At 39.4% G+C, this 16,070-nt stretch overlaps 1 protein-coding gene across 4 annotated transcripts in view; it reads right to left on the bottom strand.

The window, feature by feature from the left end:
* Positions 1-16,070, bottom strand: part of LOC144678972 (triple functional domain protein) — a 663,567-nt gene that overhangs the window by 298,797 nt on the left and 348,700 nt on the right. For all 4 annotated transcript variants that reach the window (XM_078539119.1, XM_078539117.1, XM_078539118.1 and 1 more), the window contains 4 exons: positions 8,248-8,422; positions 3,774-3,969; positions 2,078-2,244; positions 355-474 (listed from right to left, as the gene is read on the bottom strand). In XM_078539119.1, coding sequence (XP_078395245.1) covers positions 355-474; positions 2,078-2,244; positions 3,774-3,969; positions 8,248-8,422 — 658 coding nt within the window. The remainder of the gene's footprint in view (positions 1-354; positions 475-2,077; positions 2,245-3,773; positions 3,970-8,247; positions 8,423-16,070) is intronic.

Genomic DNA, 16,070 nt, shown 5'->3' with positions numbered 1-16,070 from the left:
TCTCCATAACAATCCTAGCTAACTTCTACAAAATTTTCCAGGTTCAAGAGAACTGAAGACTGGCAATTCTGAGTATTAAGCTGAATGCTTTTGGTTTGGAAGTCACATAGTGTGTACTTTCAGATGCGGACTCAAAAACAAATCGGTTATTTTTAAGAACTTAACTATTCTCTTTTTGTTTGACAGAGCCAACACTTTGAGAAAAAGATAATCTTAAACCATGTGTGAAACAAACTATGGCTTTAGAACAGGCAAGTATCAGAATTTGACGAGGGAAGTCTCTAAATTGCTCTGAGACACATTTAAGTTCTTCATCATGCAATAACAGCACATTATTGCTAGAAATTACCTTACCTCAATAGCATGTTGGAACTGCTCATGCTCACGCTGTAGCTGCTCAGCTTCCTGAAGTGAGCTAGCAGTGATGAGGCCTGCATTTAGCATGGATTCTCCATTTCGAATCCAACCCAGTACCTGCAAGAAATACAAATATTGCTAATAGTGCACAGTGAGGCTTCAGTTGTCTCAGGGCTGTGTTTTAAGGAGAGATATAAAGTAGGAGCAGGAGATGAGGAGGCAGAGAGATTTAGGAAGGAAATTCCAGGTCATGCGGTTTAGATAGCTGAACACACATCCACCAACAATGGAGAAAGGGAGGGAGGAATGTAGAAGATAATATTCGAAGAGTCAGTAACTCACTGTTAATACCACTAGCACCAAGATGCACTGCTTTGTATTAAGCTCCAGAGTAATTTAGATCATTTTAATTAAAATTTAGTCTGCATGACATACAAAAGTGTTTACATTTTCCTTCTGATCCTTTACTTTTAGTATCAGAATGAAGATTGCCACATTTACCATTATGATCTAATAACAAGATGCAAATTCACAACAAGAGAACAGGTACATATGCAAGTGCCCTCCATTGCAAAACTCAAATATAAATGGGAGCATAAGTTTAGAAGTACGTGAGCCTACACACGCAGAATACACCACATTAAAATTGAAATTGTACCAGCTCAGGTATAATACACAATGACTTGTGGCGCCCAGGTTTTAATTCGATTCAAATGGAGTTGGGGGGTCCTTCACAGAATGGAAAGTCTCAGCTGAGCCCCTAAAGAGTTGGATTTGAATGTCCAAAGCTGTCCATGATTTAGCAATAAATGAGTAATCTCATTCATACCACTGGAATGGCTTTGCGAAACATATGGTGAACTCATAGTCATTACAAACCTCATACAACCTCGGTACAGACATGGAAAATAAAGAGTTGAATTTCAAAAATGAGTTGAGTGCCCTTGACATCAAGGTAGCTCCACCAAAATTGAGATCAATGGGAATCGGAGGAACACTCTCCACTGGTTGGAGTCATACCTAGCATAAAATATATTTGTGGTTGTTGAAGGCCAATCATCTCAACACCTGGACATCACAGCAGGAGCTCCTCAGGGTAGTATCCTTGGCCCAACCATTGTTTTTGTTCTTTCTTTCATAGGATGAGAGTGTCGGGCCAAGGCCAACATTTGTTGCCAATCTCAAACTGCCCTTGAGAAGTGGTGGTGAGCTGCCTCCTTGAACCTCTGCAGTAGGTACAGCAACAGTGGTGTTAGGGAGGGACTTCCAGGGTTTTAACCCAGGGACAATAAAGAAATGCTAATATGGTTCTCAGTGTGGGGTTTATGACTTGGAGCGGAATTGCAGGTGGTGTTGTTCCCATGTATCCACTGCTATCCCATGGAAGATTAAAAAGATAAACAACATATAGCTGTCCAAATTTTTCATTTTTTTTACGATAAGGGTATTAGTGCTAAGCAACAAAAATTACCCTTTCCCATTGATGGTTGCCCAATGTTAGTATCATGTGTTCCCAGGTCTAGTATTGCTTGTGAAGGTGTGCAGAAATTGAATCTTTATTGCACTCAAACAATGCGCCGATAGCGGAACCTCAGAACCGCAACTCTCAATCTATGACAATGTGCAATTTCTGGTTTCCTCCCACGTGAATGCTGCACTCTCATCAAAAACAAATTATGACATTTTAGTCATAATCATGCAAAACAACCTCAATGCTAACCTGTTTGACCTCAGCCTGTAGGTGCCTCAGCTGCACACACTGCTCTAAGTGCCGACGGTGCTGCTCTGCGGTGAGGTCCAGTTCCTGTTGCTTCTCGTGAAGAAATTCCAGGAGGTCCTGCACACGGGTTGCCATATCGACATCTCTGTCACAGGTTAACTCAACACCTAAAGGGTAACAGCAAGTACAAAACATATTTGAAAATTTTATTCACTCCTAAACATCTGGCTTCCTCTCCTCAAAACATTGACCCCTCACCTAGTTACAGTATTAACCATTTAGGTTTCTAGTTCATCTTTTAACAAATTATTTAAATTGTTCTTTGACCAAGGGGAAGCATTCATAGTCTAAAGACTTCAAAGTTTTTTGTCAACACCTTTGTAACCAGGGTTAACAGAGTCACAAGAGCAATCCTCTAATATGCTCCAAACCTGTCAAGAAGCAGTGTGACTTATTGTCTATCCCAAACAATCTGCTGAAATAAGGAATTCATGCTAAAAGGCTGGTCTTTTATCAAGAACTAATTTCTATCTGTGTCCGGCAGTGCAGGTTAACATCGTGCTCACTGAAAATCCTATAAGCTGTTTCAACTTGCACAACTTCCAATATGCTGTGCCATGGCATCTACATGGGAGCTGATACCTATAATTTATGGCAATTTCTGAGTTTCAACAACACATAAGCTACTTTTCTCCAGGAAGGGAAAATCTGAGACACATTCTAGCCACTTTTCTGTACTTTCTAGTGGCCAGGTAAAAAACTGGAGGAGCTCTTCAGGCCATCCTTCCAGCTGGGAAAACACAATACATTTAAACTATGATAAAATATAAAAAATTATAACAAAATAAAATGGGCATTGCTGTTTTCTTCATTCAGTAGAAGCTCAAGTCATAATCACAGATTGGTTTAACAAGAACTTCTAATTTGCTCACAAGATACTTGTGACGATCTGTAACTAGGAAACTGTTACCTATTCCAGCACAGGTGCCTTATTCAAATAGCCAAGTTGTAACTGTAGCAGGAGAGATAATACAAAACCTCTGTCAAAATTACTAGAGCTTCAAGTTTACCCTTTGCATGCTGGTTAGCCCAATTTCATATATTTTCATAGCAACCCTCAGAGAAAAATTGCAGCAAATTATAAAAGTATATTTTGTTTTAGTTAATAGAGTAAGTTCCTCGCAATGTCCATGTTTCATAATTGCTATTCAACTAATAAAATTAGTTACTATTCCATTAAATATTGGGAAGCCCAAAGTTATACTTCGGTCCCCACTATAAACCCCGTTCCCTATCTACCAACCCCAGCTCTCTCTCCCTGGTCTCTGCCTGAGGTTGAACCAGAATATTCACAATCATGACATCCTATCTGGCCCTGAGCTGAGCTTCTAAACCCTCCATCACCAAAACTACTTACATAATGTTGGCTGCCTCAGCCCCTTCCTCAGCTCTTCAGCTGCTGAAACCTTAATGTATGCCTTTGTCACCCCTAGACTTGACTATTCCAAGGCTCTCCTGGTCTGCCTACCACCATTATAACTTTAGCACATCCAGCCCTATATAAGGGTGACCCCTGGTCAAGTATACAATTGAAAACATTTGTCAATGTGGACACAATCTAGTCCCTTCATTATTTTATAAACCTCAGTCAAATAGCCTCCAAGTTTGGAGTTATAAAACACTCTGTGGAACATACCTGAGGCTTGTACTTCATTCACATACTGGAGTAATTCCTGCCCCTGATGGATGACGTCAAAAGTCAAGTTATTCATAGTTAGAGCTTTATCAGCGTGGTGCTGCAACCTCTGTTCAGCAAGGGTCAAATCCTCAGTGTCAAAGTCGTTCATCTGTTGGGACAGCTCATCATTCCAAGACTCGAGGTCTGAAATGATCTGAAAGAAGCAAGCCATCATAATTTATGGAAAACTATGCTGAACTAGTGCACTGACTTGAATGAAAACTCCATCAGGAAGGAATACTTTCAACATGAACAACATCAGTTTAGCATCAAAAACTTAAGACAGTCACAGACACTCAGGTTTATATACAGTATTAATATGTAACAATGTTGCAAATGTAATGTTCTGTATTCAGAGAAAATAGATGAATGAATACTGAGCTTCAATATACAATATTTTAAGGCAAAAACAGAAGAAAGATTAACAATTAAATTAATCAGAAATTCAGTTAAAAAAACATCAATTATTGCAGCATTCATTTATACATTTGCTCAGTCTCAAGATAATCAGGCCAAAACAGATAATTTATCAGTTCTCAGTTGAAACAGTTTCATTTAAATTGCACTAACATTCATTTATCAAGGTCAATGTTAGGATCATTGGCCATTAACAGAAGCTGAATTTTCAAAGTAATCATTTCATTGTTGAGATTTGGCTCTGTGCTATCTAAATTATAAAAATGTCACCTTTTATAAACTACCGTAATTTCACAAAATAACCTTCACTACAATAGAGACAAACTCAATTTCAATTCTATTATGTATATAATTTTTTAAAATCCCAAGTCTTGCCTGTACAGACATGCTCTCTGCCCTAAATTCTGCAGTACAAGACGCAGATGGTCATATTTTTCCATTAGCTATGTAGCAAATCTGTGGTAAAACCTATCGACTTGAGTCTTATACCTATCCCAGCATTTCTAACTAATCTTATTTAATGAACTACACAAACACGTGGCAAAAATAACACTACTGGATTTGGGATCTAGGGTTACAGAAATAATTGAACACAAAGGGGGTCATTTTCCACCTCCCATCCCTGTTGGTTACCTAATGGAGTAGATCAGCTGACCATTGTCCATTAAAATCAATAAAAGATGGGCAATCCACATCCCAGGTTGTTGCAATAAAGTTGAAAAATTAACCTCAATGTCAAAAGGATATTTAGCCCAATGCCACTCTAAGAATTACTTCCAATAATCCATAATTTTCTATAAATTCTATAAATAGACACTGACTGCTAATTCATATTTACATAGACTCACAACAAACACCGATTCACTCGCCCTTGCAGATGGACTTCACAATCACCTGATTACACATACAAACACAGTTGAATCCATTGCCACACTTACAAATTCTTACCTGTGAACTGTAAGGAAATTGGAACTGGCCAACCTTCTGCAAAAAGAGTCACATTTATAACCCGAACATTTGTAACCTGAACTGCAACCAGACAAATTGGATGGTTCATTTTGTATAACCTATGAGAGTTAGTTTTGTGAAATTACGGTACTATTCTGAAAGGCAGCACAACTCAAATTACTCACCAACAGAAATTGATTGAAAATATTTCTCGATTCTAGTTATTAGCACAAATTTTAACATGTACACAGTAACTTTGAAGTGTTAAATTGTTACTGTATTTCATCTTCCTTTCCAATTTTTCCCCCATCTTCTGATGCAATAATTAACTTTTGTTGCAGCATAGTTCCTCACAAACTGGGTGCCCTCTAGCATATCACCTATTATCAACATTCTTATTAAGTTAGTAGACAGTGTATATTGGCAAACTATTTGATGGTAGAGGGCACCAGAACTGAATTGTGGCCTAGCCCAACATTCAAACACATGTATTTTCTAAGAAAAGTCACCATTGGGAGTGGAAAGCTTGACTAATTCAAGGTATTAAAGCCAATTATAAGGTTTGATTTGACAGAAACCAGGGATTATAAACCTGCGATTTTCTTGTCATGATATTTTGATTATATCAGGGTCAGATTTACTTTCTATGCTATTAGCAACATTACATCATTTTGAATACTATTAAGAAAATGCCCTTCATTTGGTATTGCTCCTAAAATATCATGCAATCTGTTCTCTTTTCCCTTGAACTTAGTAGGCAAAGCTATAGCCATTGTTTGTTTTTTGCAGCTACAGCACTGGGGGGAGAAGTGAAAGGACAAAGATAAAGGTAATGGATAAAACAGATATTGACCATTGTCCCTTCAGAATAAGCCATTTTCTGAGCAACTGCAGAAAGCAAAGACCCACAGGCGACTAGGGATGATACGCAAAATATGTTCATTCTCCATCGCTACAAGGAAAAATAAAACTGATTCCCTTTTCAATCTTTCTACTTGTTTTGTTAGCATGCCCTGATTTCTACTGGAGATTACTAGTTGCACATCACTACACTTACATGTGTAGTTCCAAACTGGATCGTTGAAAATGTGCAAAACAAAATATATGATTGTAGAAGTTTCACAGTGTTGATGTCATTTGGTAGTATATTAACCCACAACAATCTTAGCGGAAATATGAACTTGACCATCAGATAAAAATCCATGCTAACAATTCATCCTCATGAATGAAGAAAATGACCAATTGAAATTTGATCATTCAGTTGCCTAGCAACAGTTCATTAGAACCTTTAAAACAGTAATCACCAAAACTCAGCTTTTAAGAACAGGCAGTGCAGATTATTATCTCATCCATGTGAAGTGTTTTTTTTAATGGATTAAGCCATACGTAAACACATGCTCTTGCCATGCATCCAGGCCAAGGGGAAACTTTATTATGCTCATGAAAGACATACTAATCGGTGCTGACAACAGCCAAAATTATGGTGTTACTGCTGCTTTTAAAGTGACAACTAATTAGTAAAACCATATTATGATTGGTCATTCCATTAATCTAAGTGCATCAATAAAGTTGAGAGCAATTCTCTTCAGTATCAAAAGTTGTTGAATCCCTTAGTTGTAATTTTTTTAAACCACTTATTATTGCCAGTGCTAGATGTATGCAGAATAAAGCTATGAGAAAATTCAGCTCTGGTAATAAAGCAGATATAATGTTAAAGACTAGGATTTGTTTGTAGCTGCTTCTCCTGATGCAAAAACATATCACTACAGTTTCTTTTGGAGTGCAGGAAGATAATTATTTGAGGGATATATCAGAAATTAATTTCCCCAAATGTTATTGGAGTGTGATATGAGCCTAAATTGGATTAATTTCAGATTAAAACAATGTTATTTTTCCAATGTTCAATCGATTTGGATAAGGCCCTTAAAACGGGACAACTAGTATCAAATCTAAGAATTCGTAAACTGGCTTAATGATCGAATTCCTTTACTTATTTGGGAATGCAAGTTATTTTTAAAAGCACCCATTTGATTCCTATATGCATTTACTGAGACAAGCACAGAAAGGGCTCAGAGGTGGAACAGAAATAGCACAGAAGATAATAATTGTTGTTGTTGATTGATGCATAGGAGAATGGAAATTAAAGCAGTCTGGGAATTATTTAAGGCTAGAGAAACTTGAGATTTTTGACCTCGGAGAAAACTTTGACTAACAATAGCTAATTCTAGAGTAAAGAGAGATCGGGGATAAATGAAACACAGCAAGAGAAACTACGCTTGCACACTTCTTGCACATGATAGGATTGAGAGTTGGAAGTCTTACAGCTGGAAGTGATAGGCAAAACCAAAGAAATGGAAGAACAATGTGCTTTGAACTCTCTGATCTTTTTAAAGTAGGATTATTTATTGAATGTGAGAATATTTTCGTTAAGAGATTGGATTTGTTTTTTTTTTCAGCATGAAGGTAATGAATACAGCATTTCACTGAATTCAGCAATTACTGTGACATCAATGCTGCATATTGTCACAATAGTTGCTAGCATCATGATTCAGAGAAAGTATATCACAAAATTTCTGGTATCATAACTCTCAATTTGTATTTGTTGTAATAACAAGTGACAATGGGTGTGATGAATTCAACAGAATTTCACCGCAAAATTGACAGTCAATTAAATATTCAGGATTACCCACTTTGCAATAAAATCTTCTCAAACGATTTGAAGAACTGGTAAATGTGACTGCAATCCTGTTGAACCTTTGATTACTAAGTCAATTAAATGGAGTTGTGAGAATTTTATCCAATTGTTGTGATAAATAGTGACAATGGTGTGATCTGCATGTGCTATGCTAGAATGCAGCAACGGCAGGGGTGCATCAGTGCCCTCTACCTGCCTTGTGGTGGAGGAGATGACATGTACAGCAGAATAAATGCAATGTACCTTTCTATCAAAGAAGGAAGGAAACCTAAGAAATAACAGCATGGAAATAATCACTCCAAGAACTTCATAGATCTATAAGATAAAGCAGATGTTTAAGAAAACCTATGTTTTCCTCCATGTGACACTTACATCTATTGCATCCCGTTCAAATACTCGGAGCTGAAGGAAGAGATCCAGTTTGATCTTGCGCTCCTGAAAAAGATCTTCCATCTGAGCCTGGGCTTCATCCAGCTGCTGAAGAACACTCTCTATATGATTAATGGAGCTGTTGTGTGGAGTCTTGTTGCTTGAAATAGCAGAATCCCTAGCAAGAAAATTACAGTAAGGTAATTGCAACAGGTAATACACACAATGACTGATTCGTTTCTGGTTGAATTCCTGGTTCATTTTACAAACAAAAACCTTTAAATCCTTTGAAGTTGTTACTTAGAAGTCAATTAACTTGTTGAATTTTCAACTTAGCACCCTATTGCCCTATCAGTAAGATATAAATACAATCTTATTTCAAATGGGTAATGCACTGTAACTTACAAAAGAAAAATTCTGTTTATTAATGAGAAAGGATGGACAATGGGAGCAAAGACAATTGCAGGCCACCAGCAGTCCTCACTAACGTTGCTCTTATCTTCACTGGATCTTTTTATTCAAAATTATTTTTTAGTAGTTCCTGCTTGGGCTTTAGCAACCACTGAAGAATCCTGAGAAATGAAAGCCCAGAACCTATTCTGCTTATCAGAGTGTCAGCTGTGGCACAGTTGGCAGCACTCTCGCCTCTAGATCAGAAGCTTGCATCCTGCTCCAAGACACGGGCTCAGAGATCTGAACAGGCTCACCAGTGTAGTGCAGCACTCCCTCAGCACTATCAGAGGTGTCACCTTTCAAATGAAGCGCTGAACTGGGGACTAGTCTGCCCTCTCAGGTGAACGAGGAAGATTCCATGGCACGGTTTCAGAAAGGAGCAGGAGATGTGTCTCCAGGGTACTAGCCATTGTCTATCCCTCGAACAACACCATCAGCCATTACATTGCCGCTACAAGTGCCTGAGCGGCTGCTTGTGCCAATATGGTAGCTACCATACCTCTAACGTGAATCTGGTGTGGGATGCTGCCCCCAAGAATGGCCCTCATTGCAATTATTTTACATCTGTACAACAGGCACAACAATGTCCAACCTCTACCTCCTCATGCTACTGCTGGACCCATGACCAGAAGCTTTCATCAATTGCAAATGGTTATTTTTCCTGTTATGTAATGCACTGGAAATAGGTGAACATACATTCATTAGTCAGAGGAAAACCAGCTACTGCATGTCAAAATCAACAAAAATACAAATTTTAACAAAACAGTAGATGGTGAGGATGCTGTTTATGCGGCAGAGAGAAATAATTATCTCACAAATTTAAGCTAAGAGGGCTAACTTAAATAAATGTGCGCTGAAAGCGAGAGCCTTAACTGTCGGCATCATACCTCAAGGTACCATGCACACTGGCAATTTTCCAACATATATGGCAATACTTTTGTGGTATTTCTTTTATGTCTCCCCATCAGTAGCATGTATCCATATGACCTGATAGAATTTATTCCAGGTGAGGAGATAACAACCAAATCAAAACTACTTTATCATAAGGCATGGGTGTTTGAATGTAGGATACGAGCAAACGGAATAGGAGAAGTAGGCCACTCAGCCCCTCGAGCCTGCTCCACCATTCAATAAGATCATGGCTGATCTGTTTGTGCTTCGAGTTCCACATTCCCATCTACCCCCGATAACCTTTGATACCCTTGCCCAACAAGAATCTATCTACATCTGCTAATGGCGTAGTGATATTGTTGCTGGACTATTAATGCTCTGGGTGCCTGGGTTCAAATCCTGACACGGCAGATGGTGGAATTTGAATTCAATAAAAAAACTGGAATTAAAAATCTAATGATGACCATGTAACCATTGTTACAAAAACAAAAACACCTAGAAAAACTCAGCAGGTCTGGCAGCATCGGTGGAGAAGAGCACAGTTGACGTTTCGAGTCCTCATGACCCTTCAACAGAACTAAATAAAAATAGGAAAGGGGTGAAATATAAGCTGGTTTAAGGGGGGCGGGGGGTGGTTGGGACAAGAAGAGCTAGCTCTTCTTGTTACAACACCCACCCCCCACCCCCCTAAACTAGCTTATATTTCACCCCTTTCCTATTTTTATTTAGTTCTGTTGAAGGGTCATGAGGACTCGAAACGTCAACTGTGCTCTTCTCCACCGATGCTGCCAGACCTGCTGAGGTTTTCCAGGTATTTCTGTTTTTGTTTTTGTTTTGGATTTCCAGCATCCGCAGTTCTTTGCTTTTATATCTATGAAACCATTGTTGATTGTTGTAAAAATCCATGTAGTTCACTAATGTCCTTTAGAGAAGGAAATCTGTCGTCCTTACCTGGTCTGGCCTACATGTGACTCCAGACCCACAGCAATGTGGTTGACTCTTAAATGCCCTCTGAACAAGGGCAATTAGGGGTGGGTAATAAATGCTGGCCTAGCCAGCGATGCCCAAATCTCATGAACGAATAATTTTTAACAATTCAGTGGCCCTGCTTCCATCGCTTTCTGAGACGGAGAGTTCCAAAGTCACACAACCCTCAGAAAAAAATTCTCATCTTTGCCCTATAAGGCTAGCTCTGGACTCACCCACAAGCGAAAACATGCTTTCCACGTCCACCTTGTCAAGACCATTCAGGATCTTATATACTTCAATTAAGTCACCACTGACTCTTCTAAACTCCACTGGAAACAAGCTCAGTCTGTCCAATCTATCCTCATAAGACAACCCGCTCGTTCCAGGTCTCAATCTAGTAAACCTCCTCTGAACTGCCTCCACCACAGCTCACAACTTGCATTAAGCAGCTGTCATAAAAACTCTCATCCTCCAATCACCTGACTATAAGTAACTGGATAAGGAGACCCCTTTCATCCTTAACACAAAATATTCTGGACCAAAGACAAACTAAATGATACAAAAAATTAAAATAACTTTAATACCCAATGGTGCATTATAGTCAAGATTATTGCTGCATCTGCCAAGTACACATTTTACTGTTAAGATTCACTAGTGCATCAAATATTAGTTAAGAAGCCATTCTCGATGCTGAAATAAAAATAGTAACATCCTGTATTTTATATTTATAAAATCTGTAGGGAGATAAAAGCATTAAAAACTTTTAATCATCCAATTATTCAGGCATGAGGGATTACAGTTGTGTGAACTGATTCTGGAAGCTGGGGTTGTTTTCCTGAGAGCAGAAAAGGCAGAAAATAAGAGGAGATTTGATAGAGGTGTTTATAATCATGAAATGTTTAAAAGGAAATAGTTTCCACGGTTGAAAGGTCGATAACCAGAGAGCACAATTTTAAGATGATTGCCGAAAAAACCAGAAGCGGTATGAAGAAAAAGCATTTTTTGCACAACATGTGATTAGAATTTGGAGTGAACTTATAGGGTGGTGGATACAGAAGCATTGCCAGCTTTCAAAATGGAGAATGGGAAGACTTGGAGGGAGAAAAATTTTCAGAGGCATGGCTAAAGAGTGAGATTAAGTGGATGGTTCTTTTAAAGATCTAGTGCAGACTTGATGGGATGGATAGCCTCTTTCTGCATTGTATTATTCTATTCCCTTCTATCTGAGGCAACTAGCTTCTTCCATTCAGGTGTGGCAAAATTAAATGCAGAGTCTAATTCTCTCAACTCTGCCCCAATTATGTGCCTCAGCCCTAACCTTAACAGAGCACCTTCTACTGTGTGTCATTTTTCAACTTCCCATATCAGCTATCCTATGACAAAGTGAAGTGCAAAATGACAGTATTATGCTCTAGACCCATGCCTATAAACAAGTGGAATGATACTGTCCAAATTCATTGAATGCAAGACACTCAGAACCATGGGCCACTGATTTAAGATGACTTTAGTCAAATCCCATTGTTGCTGCACTGGTTGAGAACAACTGACTCAGCAAGACCTGAATCCATAAAGAATACTGTTTCTGTGCATGGTATTATTAAAATGGAAAGCATGTGCTTCTTCAGATCATGCCTGAGTAACAGTGTGAAATAATGGTATAGAGATACAAAACAAAATCTCTCGTGCTTGATCACAGAAGACATGAGATGAAAGAGAGCAAGCTTCCCATTTTAGCATTACGAAAAGGAACAAATTCTTGATGGCAATATTATTAATGAGGCATACCATCCATTTCTGATCAAGGAAAGGTTATGTTGTTATTTTTGTCACAAATCTTACTGAAGAAAAGTACATCATACATCAACTGCGTTTTTTTTAAAGTATGACTGCACACAAAATGTACTGCCCATGAAACCTTATGAATTTTTACATAACATAGGATTTGTTCCAAACAATCATTTATCCTATATTCTCATATGTGACAATTTAACTCTGCCACCAGCTTACTGTTAGTATGATCTTTCATATATCAGAGGGAACAGTGGTTACAAAATGGAATTAAAATCAAAGCATTCAGATCACATCTGCAACTGAATACAACTGCAACTGTGTTTTGGCAATCGAGATTTCCAAAACCTGATAATTGCCTTTAACTTCAAGTTTTTAATTTATTTTAGACTAAAAGAAGGATGCTGTCTTTAAGATTTATTTTTTTTCAAGAAAAATGCAATCCCGCTCCCCTTATGAAAATTAAAACAAAAAAAATGCTGAAAATACACATCAGCTCAATCAAAGAGGCGAGACAGGAGCCATTGGGCCTTTCTAGCAATTTTATTTTTATTTCAGGTTTCCAATATTTGGGCTGTTTCCTTTTAGCCCCCATTTGATTCATCTCTGCACACCAAGTACCTTACATAGCATAAACTCACAGCTGACTGAGAGGTAAACACTAGTGGTCAGATGAGGCATAAATACATAAATGACTTATTCCTAGGCCTCTGCCATTCTGCTGAAGTATGTACAAAAGTAGGATGGGATGATTAATTTTCTCTCCCTAAGCCTGACTCCAGGACTGCATGCATGCCCAACTGAGTTTGCCAAGATATATATATTACAGATTTTTTTTAAAATTGCTCATGGTATGGGAGTACAACATTTGTTGTCCATCCCCAATGCCCTTGAAAAGGTAGTGGTGAGTCGCCTTCTTGAGCTGCTGCAGTCTATCTGGTGCAGATACACCTACATTGCTGTTAGCGAGGAAATTCCAGGTTTTTGACTCAGCGACAGTAAAGGAGCAGCGATTTAACTTCAAGTCAAGATGGTGTGTGGCTTGGAGGGGAGCTTGCAGGTGGTGGTGTTCATACGTGCTCTTGTTCTTCCAGGTGTTGGAAGTTGCAGGTTTGAAAGCAACTGTTGAAGCAGCCTAGTCGCGTTCCTGTGGTGCATTTTGTTGATGGTACACATTACTGCTGCTATGTGCCCTTGGTTGCGGGAAGTAAATGTTTTAAGGCGCTGAATGGGGCGCTGATCAAGCAAGCTCTTTTGTCCTGGATGGTGCGGAGCTTCCTGAATGTTGTTGGAGCTGCACTCATTTGGGCAAGTGGAGAGTATTCCATCACACTCTGACTTCACAGAATCATAGAAATTTACAGCACAGAAGGAGGCCGTTTGTCCCATTGTTCCTTGCCAGTTGACAAGTGCAATCCAGCCTAATCCCATATTACACCTCTATTCCGTTGCCTTGTGAGTTAGGGCCCTTCAAGTGCATATCCAAGTATTTTTCAATGTTATATGGGATTTTGCCTCCGCCACCCTTTCAAGCAGAGAGTTTCAGATTCCCACCACCCCTGGTGAAAAAAATTTCCCTTGAATCCCCTCTAAACCTCCTATCGCTTACCCTAAATCACGCATCCTGGTTTTGGACCCCTCAACTAAGGGTAATAGTGCCTTCCTATCCATTCTATCTGGACCTTCAATTTTATTCATTTCAATTCGGTCATCTCAGCCTCCTCTGTTCCAAAGAAAACAACCCCAGCCTATCCAATCTTTCCTCACAACTAAAAATCACCAGCCCAGACAACATCATCATTAATGTCCCCAGTGCCCCCTCCAGTGTAATCACGTTTCCTATAGTGCAGTGACCAGAACTGCATGCCTTAATTCTATCTCTCTCACTATTTTAATTTTGTCGAATAGTTCACACTGCTGCTCCTTGATCCCAAGATCTGTATTGTCTCTCCCTTTTGTGAAAACAAAGTATTCATTAAGAGCCACACCAACGTCTTCTGCAACCACACTCAGGTTACCCTTGTGGTCCCCAAAAAATCTTTGGGGTTTACTTGACAATATTGTTTTCATGCCCTCTCTTCGCTTTCCTACTTTCCTTTTACGCCCAACATTTTTTATACTCCTCTAGGTTTTCTGCAATAGAGAGACCTTGGCATTTTTCCTTGACATCCAGGAGGCTATGGATTAGTATCTGGATAGTCTGGAGACACATGTAGGCAGGTAAGGACATCAAAGGACTAAATGACATCAGTCATCATCTGACTTCCAGATTTTTATTGAATTCAAATTTCACCGTCTGCTGTGATGGAATTCGAACCCAGGTCCTCAGGTATCCTGGGTCTCTGGATTACAATTCCAGTGACAATACCACTACACCATCACCTCCCCTGCTCTTCCAGTCCACTTTAAATAAATCACATCCCGGTTTAGTAAAATTAGCTTAACCCCAATTGAGGGCTTTTATTCCTGGTCTATCTTTATCCTTTTCCATAACTACTCTAAAGTGTCAGGCAATGACTATCTCCACAGAAAAGAGAATCTAACCAAATCCCCATAACATTCAAAGGCATTACCATCGCTGAGTCCCCCACTATCAACACCCTGGAGGGGTTACCATTATTCAGTAATTTAACTGGACTAGCCATGTAAAATGTGGCTACAAAAGCAGGTCAGAAGCTCAGAATTCTGCAGTGAGTAACTTACCCCGCAGTCCCCAAAGCCTGTCCACCATCTACAAGGCACAGGTCAGGAGTGTGATGGAACACTCTCCACTTGCCTGGATGAGTAAGGTTCCAACAACAATCAGGAAGCTTGACACAATCAAGGTCAAAGCAGCCTGCTTGATCGGCACCCAATCTACCGCCTTAAAAATTCACTCCCTTCATCACTGATACACAGCGGCAGCAATGTGTACCATTTGCAAGATGTACTGCAACAACTCACCACAGTTCCTTCAACAACACCTTCCAAACCTGTGACCTCTACCACCCAGAAGGACAAGGGCAGCAGACACATGGGAACACCACCACCTGCAAGTTCCCCTTCCAAGTCACACACTATCCTGACTTGGACCTATATGGCTATTCCTCTACTGCTGCTGGGTCAAAATCCTAGAACTCCTTTCCTAACAAAACTGTAGGTATACATACACCAGATGGGCTGCAGCAGTTCAAGAAGGTGCCTCACCGCCACCTTTTCAAAGGCAATCAGGAAAGGGCGACAAATGTTGGTCTTGCCAGTGACGCTCACAACTCCCAAAAGGTAATTTAAAAACTGAATTATCACTTCCACTAAAGTGCTCCCCAACTGATAGCCCCTCCACCTGCCCAGCTTCATTCTCTAAAACCAAGTCTAGAACCATCCATTATATTGTTGGGTTTGCTAGGTACTAGCTTACCAGCTAAAAAGGTTCTCCTGAATGCATTTTACAAATTCTGCTCCCTTTGTGCCTTTCTATCGCCATTCATATTAGGATATTTGAAATCCTCCATTATTACTGCCCTATTGTTTTTGCAATTCTCAGAGATTTGCCTCTGTATTTGCTCTTCCATCACCCTCTGACTGTTTGGTCATCCATAGTACATTCCCAGTAGTGTGATTGCCCCTTTTTCCTTCTTCAGTTCAACCCATTTGGCCTCATTTGATGATCTTTCTCTCATATCATCCCTCCTCTCAGCCATAATTATTTATTTAATCAATATTGTGACCCTGCCCTCCTATTTTTT

The sequence above is a fragment of the Cetorhinus maximus genome, chromosome 3, assembly GCF_964194155.1.
Source record: "Cetorhinus maximus chromosome 3, sCetMax3.hap1.1, whole genome shotgun sequence".
Classification (NCBI taxonomy): domain Eukaryota; kingdom Metazoa; phylum Chordata; class Chondrichthyes; order Lamniformes; family Cetorhinidae; genus Cetorhinus; species Cetorhinus maximus.
The sequence above is the reverse complement of the archived record's forward strand: the minus strand, read 5'-3'. Positions and strand labels throughout refer to the sequence as shown.